Genomic DNA, 18,078 nt, shown 5'->3' on the forward strand with positions numbered 1-18,078 from the left:
TTGGAGGCAGTCAGAGTTAAATGGCTTGCCCAAGGTCGCACAGCTAAGTGTCTGAGGTCACATTTGAACTCAGGTCCTCCCAACTCCAGGGCTGGTGTGCCTCTGTCACATCGAATTGTTTCCCTTTGCATTTTTGTTGTCATGTAGATTGTTTTCTTAGCTCTGCTTGCTTTACTTTGCATCACTTCATGTCTTCCCAAGCTTCTTTGAATGATTTATATTCTTTATTTTTAAATGGAGCAGTAATATTCCCTTGCTTTCATATACAGGATTGTGTTCAACCATTCCCCAGGAGATGAGGAAGCTACTTTGTTTCCAATTCTTTGCTACCACAAAGATGTTGCTATAAATACTTCTGTACATTAAATTTGTTATCTAATCTTAAGTGAATTGTCACTGCAGTAAGGCAGTTTTTTTACTTCTCCCTAATTGACTCTATTCTACTTCCTACAGAAGCTGTTACAAACCAACTCTGCTCTTCAAGCCTCCTGTACCACTTTTCCCCCTACCTCACCAGCTCATTCTTTAGCACCTCATCTCATACTTTACTGAGGAAATAGAGATTATTTTCTGTGAGCTCTCTCTTCCCCCCTTCCCTAGATCTCAAAACCCCTTGACATCTTCCCATGTTATCGCCTTCTTCACTTCAGGGTCTGATGAAGAAATGACCTTTCTCAACAAAGTTGACCCCCTACACACACCTTTGATCCTAGCTACAAATCCCAGCTGTTTTCTCCAGCATCATCCCTATTCTCGATAATCTTCAGTCTCTCCCATCTACTAGTTATTTACCCTATACCAGGTTTCCTCTATCTTTAAAAAATCCTCAGACCTCACCATCTCATCAAGTTGTCATCCTGTCTTTCTCCTCCCTTTCAAAACAAAACTCCTAAAAAAAGCTGTTTACCCTCTGATCTCATTTCTTAACCCTTTTTAGTCCTGAGTTACCAGTGATCTCTTATTAATCCTTATCCTCCCCTGCAGCATTTGACACTGCTGACCACCTTCTTCCTTCTGGTTTTTCTTGCCTATTTTTCTCCTTGTCTTACTGCTCCTTCTCACTTTCCTCAGCTGATTCATCATCTATATCTCTTCTTCTGACTGTGGGTGCACACTAAGACTCTGTCTTAGACTCTCATCTCTTCTCTCTCTCCTCCTCTCTCTCACTTTGTGACCTCATTAGCTCTCATGAATTCACTTATCATCTCTATGCAGATGTCTCCCAGATTTATATTTGTAGCTCTAGTCTCTTTCCTAAGCTCTATTTTATTTACATATCTGCAGTTGCCTGTTGGACATTTCAAACCAGATGTCCCATATGTATCTCAAACTCAAAATGCCCAAAGCTAAATTCATTATTTTTTCCTATTCCCAACTTCCCTATTTCTGTTGAGGGTACTGCCAGCCTTCCAGTCACACAGGTTTATAACCTGGCAGTTAGACTTGACTCCTCACTCTTCCTTGCCCCGTGTATCCCATTTGTCACCAAATCTTGTCATCTCTGCCTCCAGCCCCTTCTCTCTGCTCGCGGAGCCACCACTCCAGTTCAGGTTCTCAGCACCTTTTACCTGGATTGTTGCAGTGGCCTCTTAAATGATCTCCCTGCCTGCCTTTCCCCAGCTTAGTCCATCTTCCACATGGTTGCTAAGGTGATTTTCCTAAAGCACAGACACACAGTAAAATCCAGGGGCTTTCTTTTTTCTTTAGGTTTGTACATAAGCGCCTCTGTTTGGCTTTTAAAGCCATACTTAACCTGGCCCTAATTTAATTTTTCAGCTTCGTGATACATTTCTCCATTTCCTGAATTCTGGCCAGATTGGTCTTCTTGTTCCTCACTCACAGTACCCTGTGCCAGGCACTGTGCTAGGCCCTGGGGATTCAAAGACAAAGTGAAACAATTACTCAACGAGCTTATGTCCCAATGGGGGAGACAATACGTATAGACACACATCTTTTAACAAAGTATATAGCATTTGTTAGGTAAAGTATTAGTAGTTGGGAGGATCAGGAAAGGTTCGCGTAGAAGATGGTGACAGAGCTGAAGCTTGAAGGAAACAAAGCCTTCCAAGAGTCAGGAGTGAGAAGAGGGGTGTATTCTAGGCTTGGGGGCCAGTTAGTGCTGAGGCAGAGGGAAGACAGCGTCCTGTGTGAGTGTCAGCAAAAAGCCCAGCTTGGCTGAACCAGGGGAGGAAGGAGGCGAGCAGTGTGTAATAAGGTTGGGCAGGTCACTTGGGACCAGACTGTTAAAGGACTTAAGGAGTTTAGATTTGATCCTAAAAGCAATAGGGAGGCACTGGAATTTATTGGATAGGGACATGACATAGTCAGACCTACATGGTTGTTTGCATGTTTTTTACCCTGGTTAGACTAAAAGCTCCTTAAGGGCAGCATCTGTCTTTCCCTTTCTTTGTATCCCCATTGCTTAACACACTGGCAGATAATGAACAATTAATAAATGCTTGTAGACTTGACTTCAAGGCCAACACTATGCACTGAGCCACCTAGTTTCCTGGTCAGCCAGGTGGCTCGGTAGATAGTCCTGGGCCTGAAGTTAGGAAAACCCATCTTCCTGAGTTTAGATCTGTCCTCAGACACTTATTAGCTGTGTGACCTTGGGTAAGTCACTTAACCCTATTTGCCCCAGTTTCCTCATCTGTAAAATGAGCTAGAGAAGGGAATGGCAAACCACTCCAGTATCTTTGCCAAGAAAACCTTCTTAGGATATTGAATGGGGAAGATGGACACAGGTCATTGAAAGGGGAGTGATAAAAGTTCTGGGGCATGGTGTTTAGGAGAATTAGCAAGAAGTACAACTTATGTGGTTTTGAGGGAGTTAGATGCCAGTTTGGGTGCACAGGCAGGACATCAGAAGAACCTTCACTGAGTGTGAGTTTGGGGAGTAGCCTGAGAATGGAGAATGATTGGGTGTGTCCTGAGAGAGATCATGAGTGCAGCTGAGGCTTCAGCAAGCTGGGAGGTTTTCTTACTCTGACACTTCCCTTGGAGAACAATCCCAGCATAGGCATAGAAAGTATGAAGGTAGGGACTTGCGGCCTGAATGCTAGTGCCTATCCGGGAAAGCAGGTGCTGATGAAATGGCAAAGACCATATTTTGTTTAGCACAGATTATCTGAATCATGGGTAACAGAACTTGCCTTTACATCTGTCTTTTGGAAAGGGTGGTTTTGAAGAAAATGCTTTGTGAATTTTAAAGTACCATGTAAATATGGAGCATTATCAGGTTTGGACAGCCTTTTAAATAAATTTATCAGTAAAGGGGAGGGGAATGATAGGGGAGTGGCTGGATGATAATAGAAGGGTTAAGGGAAGGTTGTTTTTTATTTATTTAATTATTATTTTTTTTTGAGGATCAGGGAAGCCTGATCATGTCCAGTGGGAAGATTGAGTGGGAAATGTTGAACGTTAAAAGAGACATGATGAAAATGAGGGGATGGCTCCTTGAGCAAGGTTCAGGATCAGGCAGGGAGAAAGTAGTTGGATTTGAGGAACTTAAGGACCTGTGTTGCCAAGGGTACCCATAGAGCTTTGAGTAGTAGTGGTTTCTCTCTGTGACCAAAGGACGAACAATAAAGAGGGTAATCGTGTGAGAAGCTTTAAGGAATTGAAGAAGGAAGCTGATTGTATTGGTGGTCTCAGTCTTCTCAGTGTAGCAGCAGGCTAGGTCATTTGTTGTGGGCAGGTTGGAGCATAGGGATATGACTGTTGGCGAGAGGAGAGAGGAAAAGTTTTATAACAGTTGTTCTGGGGGATGAAATAAATCACTAATGGCAGAGTAGGATTATTGAGCAGCAGTGAGATCCCAGCTGTGGTTGATTTTGTACCATAAATTTTTGGTGTGTAAAATCAGCTTCAAGACATTATTTTCTTCAACTGTTCAGCAGCTCTGGAGCAGTAATGAATCAGATGATAAAGACTACTAAAGGATGACCATTTGCAAGTCAGGATCTGTGATTGGTCAGAGAGGCAGGTACTCTACTGAAAAAATTGAGAGGATGACTTGGAGACAAGTAAATGACAACCCAAAGGAGGACTAGAGGATGGTACAAATGGATTTTAGAGACCATGAGAAAAGGAAAGGCCATTGAGTGATAGCAGAAGACTGGTTTGGCAGTAGCAGAGTGGAGCAAGGAGTAGTTATAGTTAGTGAAACATTAAAGTGGCAAACGTGAAGTCCTACATGTGGAGGGCGTTTAGTGAAGCTAAAGGATTAAAGGTCATGATAAGGGTGTAGAGTAGGTTGAGTGAGAGTGAGATATTGGGATAAGTAGAAAATTTGGAAATGAGTGGACCTTGGAGACTGTACTGTTATGAGAGGTGATGATATTTAAGGCATGGCCATGGTTTGTAGTTGAAGTCTGTGTATACTTTTTTGTAGTTGTCTCCCTTTTTAGGATGTAAGCTCATTGTGAGGAGGGATTTTTCCAGTCTTTGTACCTCCGTCTCATAGCACCTATTCCAGTGTCCCACAAGAAATATTGTTTGATTGAGTCAGGGAAATAATTAGAGTTGAAGAAGTTGAGGAATTGCGTGGTTAGCTTATTTGGGGGAATTTTCAACTTGAGTACTGAAGTCCACAAGGATGCAGGAGATGGGATAGAGAGGAATATCATGAACCAGGTACTAAAGTCATTGAGAAAGCATTTTTAAAAAGACCAAAGATGAGTAAATGCCATCCTCCTTTACTTCATGGATGCCATTCACAGTCAGGATTATAGCTGATAATGGTGTATTTCTCTTCATCCTCTTATACTTTTCCTCTGTGCCTCCTGCTCTCCTCTTTACAAAGAAGATGGTGGTGAGAGTGGAGTGTTTAGAAATTTTGACCTGCTTCAGTTCTATTGCCCTTTTTTCTCTTCCTTTCTTAGTCTCTGATCACAGGTTCTTACCCTTTCCTTTTCTTTTAAAATTTAATTTTATTGAGATTGGGTCACCCTGTGCCCCCCAGGCTGGACATGCTGTTACTGGGGGGCCTGATCCTGTTACTGATTAGCATGGGAAGTATAGAAACTGAACTATAAATACAGGAGTCAAGAAAACCTAGAAAAATAATTACATCGAGGTACTGGAAAGAACTCTAAAATGATCGAGTGTTTGCATACTCCCAGGAAGAGAAGCAGCTGTATATCCTTCCTGGGCCAGTTTACAGCAACTGCTCCTGCCCCTTCCCCAGGGTTGAGCCTGTCTGTAGCAGGGATTAGAGGTGTGTACCACCAAACCTGGTTCTTTCATTGGAGTTTGTTTTGTTTATGACTAATCCCTTTATGAATCTCCTCTTCTTATTCCCTCATTCTCTGTACTCCTTGTATGGTGGAGCTGTGTGTATTCAATTCCCCCTTGTCTCTTTGTCCAGTTTAGATGTAAGTTTCATGTGATGCCTGCTCCTCTACACCTTCTTTAGTGTTTGCATACTCTTCTTACCCCAGTTATGTAAGATGGTAGATTCCATCCCTTTCCTTTCCCTTTCTCCCCTTGCATATGTAATGTATTTCAGGTTCCCTCCTTTTGTCTTTCCCTCTTAAGATTATCAAAACATAAACAAAACTACTCTCAGGCTGTCCTATCTTATTTAACTCCTTTCATGACCCTTGAAGACATTTGGATTCTGAGGGGACACTTGTTTCTTCTCTTTCTGTTAGTGTGTAAATGCTTGATTATTATTTTCTTCCGGTTGCTCAAACATATTTACTTTTCTAGGTTTTTCTTGATTCTTCTCCTTACATTTTAGTTTCTATTCTCAGCCTCAGTTTTTCATCAGGGATCCTTGGAAGTCCTCTATTTTATTAAATGTCTATATTTTCCTCTTTAGGATTATACTCAGTTTTGCTGAGTGAATTATTTACTTTTTATTTTATCTTTTAGACTATTCTAAGTTCTTCCACCCTTTAAAGTGCTAGTTCCCAGATGTGCAATCTTGAGTGTGGTTCCTTGATATTTGAACTTTTTCTTTCTGACTGCTTGTAGTATTTTTTCTTTAATATGAAAAGTCTGGAGTTGGCTGTGACTTTCCTGGCAACTCTCATTTGGGGATTTATTTGAGGTAGTAAGTAGATTCTATTTTCATTTTTCTCTCTGCTTATAAAAGTCCCACACAGTTTTCATTCGTAATTTAAAAAAATATGGTACCCAGGCTTCCTAGGATTAAAGGTTCACATATTTAGTCCTTTTTTGGCTCTGGTTGTCAGTAAGTTTCATGAATCTTAGATGAGCTATCTTGACCAATTTTCTGGTTCAGTTGTTCTTGATAAGAAATATTTTCTTCTATCTTTTCAATCTTTCCAATTTGTTTTGGTATTTCTTCTTGTCCCACAGAGTCATTGATTTCTGTTTGGTCCATTCTAATTTTCAAAAAGTGTTACTTTGGCTGAGTCTTCGCACATAGTCTATTTAAAACTTATTATTCTCCTTCCAGTTCTTTCCTTTAGAGTTTACATTTAATTTCCAGGTTTTTTTTTAGAGCTCTCATTTAATTTATAATCATTTTTAAACTCTTGATTCATTTCTTCTAAGAATTCTAGTAGACCTTGTGGTAAAGCTGTTCCTGTAACAAATGTTTTAGTTTATTTTTTTTAATTTTGAGGGAAGACTATTTGATGAAGCAAGGCAGCTGATGAGGAGATGGCCAGGGATTAATGTGAGGCATGTTTGGAGTTAGTCTGAATTGACGTATTGAGTCTTCTTAGGTCCCGGCAGCTCTACCCTTTTACCCAAGCTTCTCAGAACCAGAGTTCAGGAAATGAAAGTTTTTAGTCTCTAGGGCAGGGGTCAGCAAACTATGGCCTGTTTTTGTATGACCAATTTTTATGTTGTATATTACACAGTTATGCATTATACAATGAAACTTTATGTAAAAATGTAAAGACCATTCTTACCTCTCAGGCAGTATAAAAACTGGTGGAGGGATGAATGTGTCTACTTGCCCTAGAGCAGAGTTTTCTAACCCTTGCTGTGGCCCTGCTGCCTGGTAAGGAGATGATTAAGGATGAGCCTGGTGGCATTCCCATACTACCTACTTACTTCACAAAGTATTAGGGGCATGCTCCGTACACCCAAGGTTTTAGCTTAAATGACTGATACTGGACAGTCCAAGAGGTAGGTTATAGAATTTGATAATGAAGGATTTGCAGAGTTTACATGTGACTTGTCCCATTGGTTGCTGAAGATTCGTTCCCTGAGACATCATGTAGATTCTCTAACCCTTTAAGAGCTAAGAAGGGATATTTGAGAAAGTGCTGATTTTAAAGTTTCTTGAGGCTACCACAGGAGGGGTTATGACAGCCTACCCTTTGAAGCAGAACTATATAAAAGCCTTCTTAACTTTGCTGTAGGCCCTCAGGCAAGGAGCTGCCTCCCTGCTCTGTCTGTGTCCTGCTCAGAGTTAGGTTTCAGACTCTGGACTCCTCACCTGCTTTTCTTGGACCTCAGTTGTCTGGATCCTTGGCTGCAGTGACTCCTGGTCCTCCTGAAACCAAGCCTCGTGATCTGTCCTTGAGCCCCCATCTGAATGATAAGCAAGATTGTTTTGCCCTCTCCTTCCTTCTACTATACATGAATAGGGCAGTAATAGAAATTGGGTTTGGATTTTTAAAAATAGGCAAATTTGGTCAAAACAAGTTCTGGTTTTAGTGCTTTCTCTGTAATGGCACCTATAAGCCTGATGGGATCTGTCTCTGTGTGTGCTGTTGCCTGACTTGGAAAGTGAGTCGAATTGCAGAATTGAAGAATTGAAGAGCTCCCAAAGTCATTGATTAGAACACACGTATCTGAAGGAGAATCCTGTCCTGTTGCCTGCCTCTGTGATTGGGGCTTCAGGCACTTACCTAGCTGTGTGACCCTGGGCAAGTCATTCTGCTTCTGTCTGCCTCAGTTTCTTCCTCTGTAAAATGGGGGAAGTAATCGCACCTCCCTCCCAGGGTGTTTGTGAGGATCAAGTGAGATAATAATAGTGAAGCACTTAGCGTGGTGCCTGGCACATAGCTGGTGCTACATCAGTGCTTGTTCCCTTCCTCCCTGTCTAGAACCGCCTGGAGAGACACTCCTCCAGCCTCCCCCCCGCCCCCTTTGAGGGTTGCCCCATCTCCTGACAGCCCAGGCCACTGTGGACAGCTCTAATGCCCGTGGGGATTTGCCTCTGCGACTTCTGCTCACTGCTGCTAGTGTTGTCCACTGGGGCTGAACAGGACAGATTGAGTCCCACTTAGATGGGACAACCTTTCCAGTGCTTGAAGATGTTCACATGCTTCTTAAGTCTTTTCTTTTATACATTGGACTTACTAAGTATGTTCATCTGATCCTTGATGCTGAGCCTCCTGCAGTCCTGTGCCTATCCTGGCCACCCTCTTCTAGATGGGCCCCTCTGATAAATACACACCAGTGTCCTTATGAGTCTTCCAGAGCCTCCCTCCTGTTGTCCTCACTTTCATGTGTGTCTGGGAGTTCCTTCCCTTTCTCCTAGAAACATAGGACCCTAGACTGAGAACTGAAAGGGCTGTAGGGAGTTTCAGACCAAAAAATTTGGCAATTTTACTGGGATTGCTGAACTCACAAGTGCTGTTAATTAGGGTGATTAGAGTCTGAACAAGTAGTGGACTGTCCTCTTCCTCTTTGTAAACAAAAGTTTTTGATTGTTGTTTGCATGGTTTTTATTGCCTGAGTAGGCATGTAAAGTACATCGAAAAATTGAAACAAATGCTTTTTTCTTTTTTCAGTGATGCCATCTGTAATTTTGTCATCTGCAATGATGCTTCTCTCCGAGGACAGCCAATCATCTTTAACCCTGACTTCTTTGTGGAGAAGCTCCGACATGAAAAGCCTGATGTTTTCACTGAGCTAGTGGTTAGCAATATCACCAGACTTATTGACCTGCCGGGGACAGAATTGGCTCAGTTGATGGGGGAGGTGGACCTGAAGTTACCCAGTGGGGCTGGCACAGCGTCAGGGTTCTTCAGATCACTCATGTCTCTCAAGCGCAAAGGTGAGAAATGGGTTTATTAAGGACAATCAGGATACTGCATTTTCCCTAACATTTTCATCAGTAATGATTCTCTGTTGATTTTATATTGAAGAGATGTGCAATCCCAAATGAGGTGTATGAGTCTCTGCAAGGGATTTTTGTGTAGTCTTCTCACTATTATAAATAATAAAATCACAATCGGAAGTGTGGTGAGAGAGTCAGTCTAGGGGTAAGAAGATTCAAGTTCAACTCTTTCCTCGTCCCATTCTGGTTGAGTCTTCTTGGGGAAGTCACTTAACCTCTCTGTGCCCCAGGGAACTTTCTGAGACTACATATATGTTACAAATAGTTGCTGGTCTGCATTAGAAGGCGTTTCCTCACTATGAGTGCCTAATACCATTGAACTCCCAGATCAGGACTCCCCTAAAATTGTAACATAGTCATAAAATTATAAATAAAGTCCAAGTAAATAGACCTATTAAGTTGAAATAAATGTGCCTTAAATCTTAAAAATAAAAGTTTTTCTTAGAGTCTTACAAGTATGGTAAGTGGGAAGTCAGTTAACTAGCATTTATTAAATGCTTGATATGTGCTGGGTACTGTGCTGAGTTCCAGGGAAACAAAGAAAAGCAAAAGACCACCCCTGCTCTCAGGGAGCTCACAGTCTAACGGAGATTATGTACAAATGAGGCACATATAGGGTAAATTGGGAGAAGTCTCAGAGGGAAGATTAAGGAGGATTGGGAAAGGCCTTTTGCAGAAGGTGAACTTTAGCTAAGACTTGAAGAAAGCTGGGGAAGGTAAGGGCTGGAGATGAGGAGGGGAATGGCTATCGTATGTATCTGCAGTTGGAGATGGATCACCAGGTGCTTGGAGGTAAGCTATAAGTCTGGAGGGTTAGGAAGGGGATAGGGGAGGAAGGGTTGTAAAAACCAAACAGGATTTTATATTTGATTATGAAATTTATAGGGAGCCACTGGGGTTGGTTGAATTGGGTGGGTGTGTGTGTGTGTGTGTGTGTGAGAGAGAGAGAGAGAGAGAGAGAGAGAGAGAGAGAGAGAGAGAGAGAGAGAGAGAGAGAGAGAGAGAAGAGAGAGAGAGAGAGGAGAGAGAGAGAGAGAGAGAGAGAGAGAGAGAGAGAGAGAGAGAGAGACAGAGAGAGAGAGAGAGAGAGAGAGAGAGAGAGAAAGCTGGTCAGAGCTGGAGGATTATTTTGGCAGCTGAAGGGAGGAAGGACTGGAGTAGGAGAGTCCTGAAGTAGGTAGACCCTCTGAGCAGCTCTTGTAGTGGTCCAGGGATAAGCTGCTGAGGGGCCTGTACCAGGGTGGTGGCAGTGTCAGAGGAGAGAAGGGGGGGGTGAGGGTGGGGGTGTGGTGTTGTATACATGACAAAGGCAGAAACACGAGAACTTGGGAGCTGATTGCACGTGGGGAGTGAGAAAGCCTGGGTACTTGGGAGGATGGTGGCGTTCTTAACAGTAGTAGTGAGGTGTGGCAGAGTAGGGAATTTTAGGGGAAAGATGAGGTCAGTTGTGGACATGTTGAGCATTGGATTTGGTGTCACACGACCCCGGTTCAATTTCCAGTAATGCCATGATCCCTGTGTAACTTTGGGAAAATCCCTTTGCTTTTTGGAATCTTGGTTTCTGCATCTGTAAGATGAGGTCTCTTCCATCTCTAAATTGATGAGGCTTTGAGGGTAGGTGTCAGCCGGTATAATTTCTCTTCTTTCATGTTGCATTAATATGGAAATCCAGTTCTGTTCACTTAAAAAAAAAAAAACTAAACCATACGTGGAGAAGACATGGATAGAATGAAGAAGACAGGAAATTTAGTCTTCTAAGGCAGCAGTCCCAAACCTTTTCATCCTGTGGACTACTCTACTAGAGCCATTACAAATGGATCCTTTAACCAGTTTGTGTTGGCCATGACTCAAAACACTTCCCCCAAAGAAATGGATGAATGATTCTTTTTGATGAGGTAGTAATGAGATCACGTTTGATTTTTGTTAAACATAGTAAGTTATTTATGTGAGAAGATATCAACGTTTTGATATCATAACCATCAGTGCAATGAAGTTAGTCTAAAGCCTAACTTAACTAGCTGTATACACTTGTGGATAACACTGCTCTGATGTTCTGTTGTACTTAAGTGCCTGCCTGTACATGTGACATTGTGTCAGACATTCTATAGAATAAAACAGATTTTTTTTACCCTCAAGAAGCTTGTGGTCTAATACTAAACATTGGAGAGAAAGAATAAATTAAGGGCTCCTTAATATTACCTGTAGCATTGCTTAGTATTATTTAGTACAGTGCATTAACCTCGCACTGAACTTGTAAATTAACATTAGTTTATTGACCCTGTGAAACCATTTTATAGCTCAGTAAAACACATAACCGTGTTCTGTTTATTTAGGATGCTTCAAGGCTTTAAGTAGGATGATTGTGTATTGTATGTACAAGCCTATTCACTGACTTGCTTTATGATTTTCTAGAAAAAGGAGTTGTATTTGGATCGCCATTGACAGAAGAAGGCATTGCTCAAATATATCAGCTCATTGAATATCTACACAAAAGTAAGTCATCTCCAATTTTTCTGTCCTTTTCATTATTAGAATGTGTAGTTTTGATAGGTGAGCCGCTCCATGGCAGGAAAGTAGCCTCCTATACGTTATTTGAGTTCCGAGTTCTGTGATGTGTTTGTGTATTTAATACAGTTCTTGTGTAGTTTGAATTTGTTTTATGCATTAGGGGTATTCGTGAAAAGTTGTACGTGAAAAACGTCTACATCACATGTCAAATTACATTTTCCTATTACCTTGAGAAAGATTCTTGCTGGAAAAAATACTGGCTCTGATGCATCATAAAAATCACACTTAATGGAATGTCATGCCTTCTCCCACATGACCCCTTTAAAAGAAATTAGTCACATTGATTCTCAGAAGCCCAGAAAAAGCCCTGGACTAAGACATCTATATTTCAGTTTTGGCTCTGCTTCTGATTGCCAGGTGACCACAGGGAAATCACCATCCTCTGTGGGCCTTGGTGTCCTCACTCCAAGATGAGGACGACATTAGGCCCGATGATCTCTCACTCTTCTTACTTCCAACATGCTGTGATTAAAGTAGATCACATAGTTAAATTGTGTTTGTTTTGGCAGAGTAGTTATGATATTTTTCTAAGTTTTTATTAAATTCAGTCAATAAACATTTATTAAGCATCTACCTTGTGCCTTGGCACTGTGTATCCTCAGTGGGAAGAAACAAGTGGAAATACTTTTTGAAATAGGAATCCTAGCTCAGTGCAGAGAAAGAGCAAGATGTGTGTGTGTGTGTGTGTGTGTGTGTGTGTGTATATGTGTGTGTATGAGTGTACACATGTATATGTGTATATATACACATACATATATACGTACATATGTATGTGTGTATATATGTATATAGAAAAAGAGAGAGAGAGTTGGATTGAATTGAAATAGAGGCTAGAAGATGTAAGTAGTTCCACAATACTATTTTAAAGGTGTCCTTGTCTCTTTAATGGATTCAACCTTGCTATAAATACATATTTATTGACCTAATGACCATTTAATAAGTACTAATTACTTAGCAAAACCCATTTTTGTTGTTGTCCATTCGTTTCAGTTGTATCTGATCCTTTATGACACCATTTGGGGTTTTCTTGGCAAAGATACTGGAGTGGTTTTCCATTTCCTTCTCCAGCTCATTTTGTAGATGAGGAAACTGAGGCAAACAGGGTTAAGTGACTTGCCTAGGGACAGACATCTAGTGTCTGAGGCCAGATTTGAACTCAGGAAGATGAGTCTTCCTGACTGCAGGCCTGGCACTCTATCCACTGTGCCACTTAGTTGCCCCAGAAGAACCAATAGGGCTCCTTAGAAAATGTTTCTGTTTCATTCGAGAAATGCTGTGCTTCCATGAACTGCATGCTCAGTGGTTAGAGAGTTTCCTTGGTTATTCACTTAACTCAACTAGAAGTCAGTCAGTCAGTCAGCCAGTCAATACACATTATTAGGCACTTTACTATGTCCCAGGTACTAAGATAAATGCTGAAAGAAAGCAAAACAGAAGTGGTATAATAAGCTGAAAGTCTGGAACTAGGGTTGGTGAAGCAGATCTGTGTTTGCCAGCGTTGGGTTGGACCCCATCAGTGAGCAACAGGAAATAAGATTTTCTCCAAAGTAATAACTTTTTTGTTGTTGCTAATAGTATACCGTGGTGAGATGTATTTATGTTGATGGGTATTGTACGTACCTACATCCTAAGGTGAATTTAAAGAATATTGGAAACAATATAAAATACCTGAGAGTATGCCTGCCAAAACAGACACAAAACTATATGAACATAAACATTAAGCACTTTTTATACAAATAAAGTCAGATCTGAATAATTGAAGTAATATTTATTGTTCATGGGTAGGTAAAACCAATATAAGAAAAAAATGATAATTTAACCTAACTAATCTATTTCTTCAATGCCATTCTAACTAAACATCATCTTACTGAGTTAGAAAAAATAACAAAGTTCATTTGGAAGAACAAAAGGTCAGGAACTTCAAAGAAACCAGGGCAAAAAGATACAGACAAAGCAGATTCAGCAGTATCAGACCTTAAACTGTATTATAAGGTGAGAGCGCTGTTGAAGTTTAAAATGGATAATTTTGATTATTGTATATTAAAATTTTCTTGTATAAATAAAACCTATATAGCCAAGAATATAGCCAGGAATGCAGAAAATTGGAAAAAACTTTCATAAATAATCTCTCAGATAGGATGTGATTGGGGTAGGAAATGATGAGCTGATTGATTTAGAAAAACATGGAAAGATTTGGACTTAGGGAAGAAGATGCCGTCCACCTTCAGAGAAACAGGTGACACGTGGAAATAAGCACAATGCAGACTTACACATATGTGTATGAGTGTATGTGTGTCTATGTTTATAGATATCTATGTATATGTGTGTGTGTGTGTGTGTGTGTATACACCACACACACACACACACACACACACACACACACGCACACACACACACATATCTGAGCTTAATTGTAGCCTTCTTTAGGTGGGGGTAGGGGAAGGAGGGGAAAAAATAAAGTAAAAAGTACACAGCAGAAAACAAAAGAAAATCTACAAGGAAGCAAAGAAAGCTGGGCAGTTTTGAAAACAACATGTAGTATTTATTATGTAGATTTTCTTGAGATGGAAATTTATTGTCTTACATTGAATCCTTTCCTGTGTTCTGCTGTGTACATGGCAATGTTTGTTGTTTTCTCGTTTTGTATTTAAATTCAAAAATTTACACAAATTTACAAAAATTTAAAAGAATTACAAAAACCAAAAAAAATGCTATTCTTTTAGTACCTCTAAAAACAAAATAAAGACTATTGGGGCTTTTGGTGGAGCAGGCTCCCTGCTTGGCCTCCAGATCTTCTGGAGACCTGCCTGCCAGGGTTTTTGAGAGGATCACAGGAGATAACACATATGAAGTTCTCTGCAGACTTGTAAAGCACTAGATAAACTCTAGCTATTAGTAGCATTATTACCATAGGGCTCCTATCTGATCAGCTTGGTCAGGTCCCTGTGGATTATTATGATCATTCTAGGCTCCTTCAGATCCATAAAAACTAGAGCTTTCCTTTCTCCAGAATTACTTAAAATCCATCTGGTGATATAGCCTATAGTGAACCATCTTCTAAATGAGAGCAGGGGACTTGTCTAGGAGAGTCCTAGGGGCTTAAGGTGATGTTGGCTGGGAACTATAAAGAATCATGTGCATGTAAGTTCTTTTATTATTATTGTGGCAGCAATATCATTACCACTATAAACGCTGGAGAAAAGCCCCCAAAACTATGGAAATGGTACATATTAGGATCCCAGTCTTTGTCTCTTTTTCTTTTGGCTTCTTTTGCTCTTCCATTGGTTTCCTCAATACTGAGAAGACTTGAGAGTAGAGGGTTTGTTTAGAGTTCCGGGAAACAGTGTCCGACAACAAATTCTAAGGGATGCTCTTAACAATGGCGCTGACGTTGACTTGGAGTCCGGGGAGTTTCACTCAAACGACGTGGCCTCTCTGCTGAAGATGTTTCTGGGGGAATTACCGGAGCCCCTTCTGACCCACAGGCATTTCCACGCACACCTGAAAATTGCAGGTGAGTCAAAGTACTTAGAAGATGCAAAAAGCACTTTGTAAACTCAGTAAAAGCTTTTGGAGCTTGTGTTACTTTAAACCACAGTAGCATTGCCACTGGTCTAAATGGTATTAGACACCTCCATTCACTTTCATGGGATGATTGAATTTTAGCATCCATACAATAGTTTTTGAGCTTGTGTTATCAATCTTATGTATGAGCTGATTAACCTTCCTGGCTGGGGTGGGCTGTACCTGAAACCAGTCAGTAGAAGATAGTGAAAAGCTGGAAAATTATAAGAGAAAAATTGAATTTTTTTTGGCCTTTGTTGGGCTCACTTTTCCCCTGGGGAATATATTCACACTGTATGGCTTTATACAGTGATGTCAGATCAGAGGGACAGGTGGATGGATGGATGTGGCACTTTTCTGCTACCCAGAAGTACATTTTTTGTTTTTATTTTCATTCCAATAAAATAACAGAAGAGGGAGGATATTAGGAAAATAGATCATGTTGATTCATAAAGTATTTCCAAAACAAAGCAAGAATCTTTGCCTTAAAATGTCTGCCTCCCTTTCATGAAACAAGCAGCTTGATATTAAAACAACATGTAGACACCCAAATCAGTAAAGGGGCCTACAGATCTTTTTCATGTCTTATGAACAAGATGAAGTGGTACCCTTGTTCATTGATTAGATTTCACTGCACACTTTGAATTTTGCTTATTGTGAATCTGATCTGTGGAGTGGCTCAAATAGACTCTTCTGGCTGATTTTTTCCTCTTCTTTGGCCTCCAAGATCTCATGCAGTTTGATGATAAAGGAAACAAGACCAGCATCCCAGACAAAGAACGCCAAATTGAGGCCCTGCAGTTGCTCTTCCTGATTCTTCCACCACCCAATCGTAATTTGCTAAAGCTGCTGCTTGACCTCCTCTACCAGACAGCAAAAAAGCAAGACAAGAACAAGATGTCTGCCCACAACCTTGCCCTCATGTTTGCTCCTCACATCCTGTGGCCAAAAAACGTAAGTGTCCAGGTAGCCTGATGTTGTGATGTAAGACTGGTGCCCTGTTTTAGCTTGGGTCTCACAAGTTATCTCAGTATTTTGTGTCTTCTCTTCAAGGTTACAGAGTCAAAATCAGTTTTTGTCAGTTCCCCTACTGTGATGTGACACTGACATATTTCTATCCATCCATATGGAGTAATGGTATATAGTGGAAAGGGCACTGGACCTCTAGGGACCTGGCCGTTAGCCCTTGGCGCTCGTGCTAGCTAAGGGACTACTGTTGGTCAGGGCACTTAATATCCCTTCTCTGTGGCTTAATACTCCCTCATATGTAAAACAGGGATAAAAGCACTTGTCTTGCCTGTCTTGAAGAGTTGTGTAAGGATTGATGGAGACACTAAAGGAATTTTTAAGAAACTCAAAGAAATGGGAATCTTAAGGCAAAGCAGAGAGTTTATATAGTCAGTTTCAGGTTTCTAAAATAGTAACTTTATTTTTTGTTGTTCTTTAGTTGTTTCGGTTGTGTCCGATTCTTTGTGACCCGGTTTGGGGTTTTTTGGGGGGATGGTGGTACAGGTAGATGGTGCCTTGCATAGAGTTCAGGGCCCAAACTAAGGAAAACTCATTTTCCTGAGTTCAAATCTGCCCTCAGATACTTACTAGCTGTGTGACCTAGACAAGTCACTTAATCCTGTTTGCCTCAGTTTCCTCATCTGTAAAATGAGCTAAAGAAGAAAGTGGCAAACCACTCCAACATCTTTGCCAAGAAAACCCAAAATGGGGTCACAGAGAGTTGGATGTGACTGAAAACAACTGAACAACAAACTTTATTTTTAATAAAAATTTTTTGTTTTTAATTTTTATTCCAAACTTAACCATTCACAAAACAAACATTCTGATAAGCAAACAAAATAAAGGTTATACATAAAATAATAAACTCAAAATAAAAAATCAACTTTAACAAAGTAATAGTAAATATATGCTTTTTTATTTCTTTGTCTCCTGATTTTTTTAATTTTCCCCTGGATTTTGTTATGGTTGCTGTCACCGTATTGTCCTTACTGTCATCATCATCTACTTGGTTATTGTAAATAATGTGCTTCTGTTTTCTTCATCTTGCACTATTCTGTGTCCTGTGTTTCTTGCCTTTTTTGAATTAATGTTTGTTGTTTCTTAAGGTGCAATAATATTTCATTCCATTCATATTAGTTTGCTTAGCCATCCCCCAATCTTTAGACAGGTGGATTATTTCTGCATTTTTGCTATTTTTTAAAAAAAGCTGCACTGAGTAATTTTATGCAGAGAAGTATTTTTTCCCTATTTCAATAAAACCATTATGATGTCCTAGTAGTGAGTGAGATCATTAAGTTAAAGGGTGTGAACAATTTTATATCTTTTATTATTCACTGTCATATTTTTTTTCCAAAAAGACTGTATTATTTCACACGTCTGCTGGCAGTGTAATGGCTTGTTTCTTCATAGTTGCTACTAGCATTGAATTTTATGTTGTTTAACTTTGTCACAGGTTGTACTTCAGAACTTTTCATTTATATTTCTCTGATTATTATAGAGTGAAAAATTTTCAGGTGGCTGATGTGGAATATTTTGCATAACAGACAGTTTTTGAAAGCTAACATGATGTTCTGGGGGTCAGAGACAGGTGTGGTGGGGAAGAGGAGACATAATATCACCCGGTCTCCGTCTCCAGTTGTGCCCTGTTGAGACACTTCCTCAAGATTATGGGAAGGAAAGAATAGGTGGGTCTTGGCCACGGAGAGGGTGGGACCTTGTTAAAAGGAAGGAGCCAGGAGAGGAAGCACAAAGGAGGAAGGAAGCGATGAGTTTGTTCTGTTCGTAGGAAACTAAAGTGTTACCTCTCTACTCGATAAAAAGGGTGGCTCAGTTTTATCCTCAAAGGAATCTCAGCTTTTTTGAAGGCAATAACAGCTAACATT

General features: G+C 40.4%; 1 protein-coding gene across 1 annotated transcript in view; it reads left to right on the forward strand.

Moving 5' to 3' along the window:
* The window catches only part of ARHGAP19 (Rho GTPase activating protein 19), a 54,784-nt gene that overhangs the window by 16,702 nt on the left and 20,004 nt on the right, over positions 1-18,078 (forward strand). The window contains exons 2-5 of the mRNA XM_036769583.1: positions 8,727-8,992; positions 11,468-11,548; positions 14,928-15,137; positions 15,915-16,141. Coding sequence (XP_036625478.1) covers positions 8,727-8,992; positions 11,468-11,548; positions 14,928-15,137; positions 15,915-16,141 — 784 coding nt within the window. The remainder of the gene's footprint in view (positions 1-8,726; positions 8,993-11,467; positions 11,549-14,927; positions 15,138-15,914; positions 16,142-18,078) is intronic.

This window comes from Trichosurus vulpecula, chromosome 8 (genome assembly GCF_011100635.1).
Source record: "Trichosurus vulpecula isolate mTriVul1 chromosome 8, mTriVul1.pri, whole genome shotgun sequence".
Classification (NCBI taxonomy): Eukaryota; Metazoa; Chordata; class Mammalia; order Diprotodontia; family Phalangeridae; genus Trichosurus; species Trichosurus vulpecula.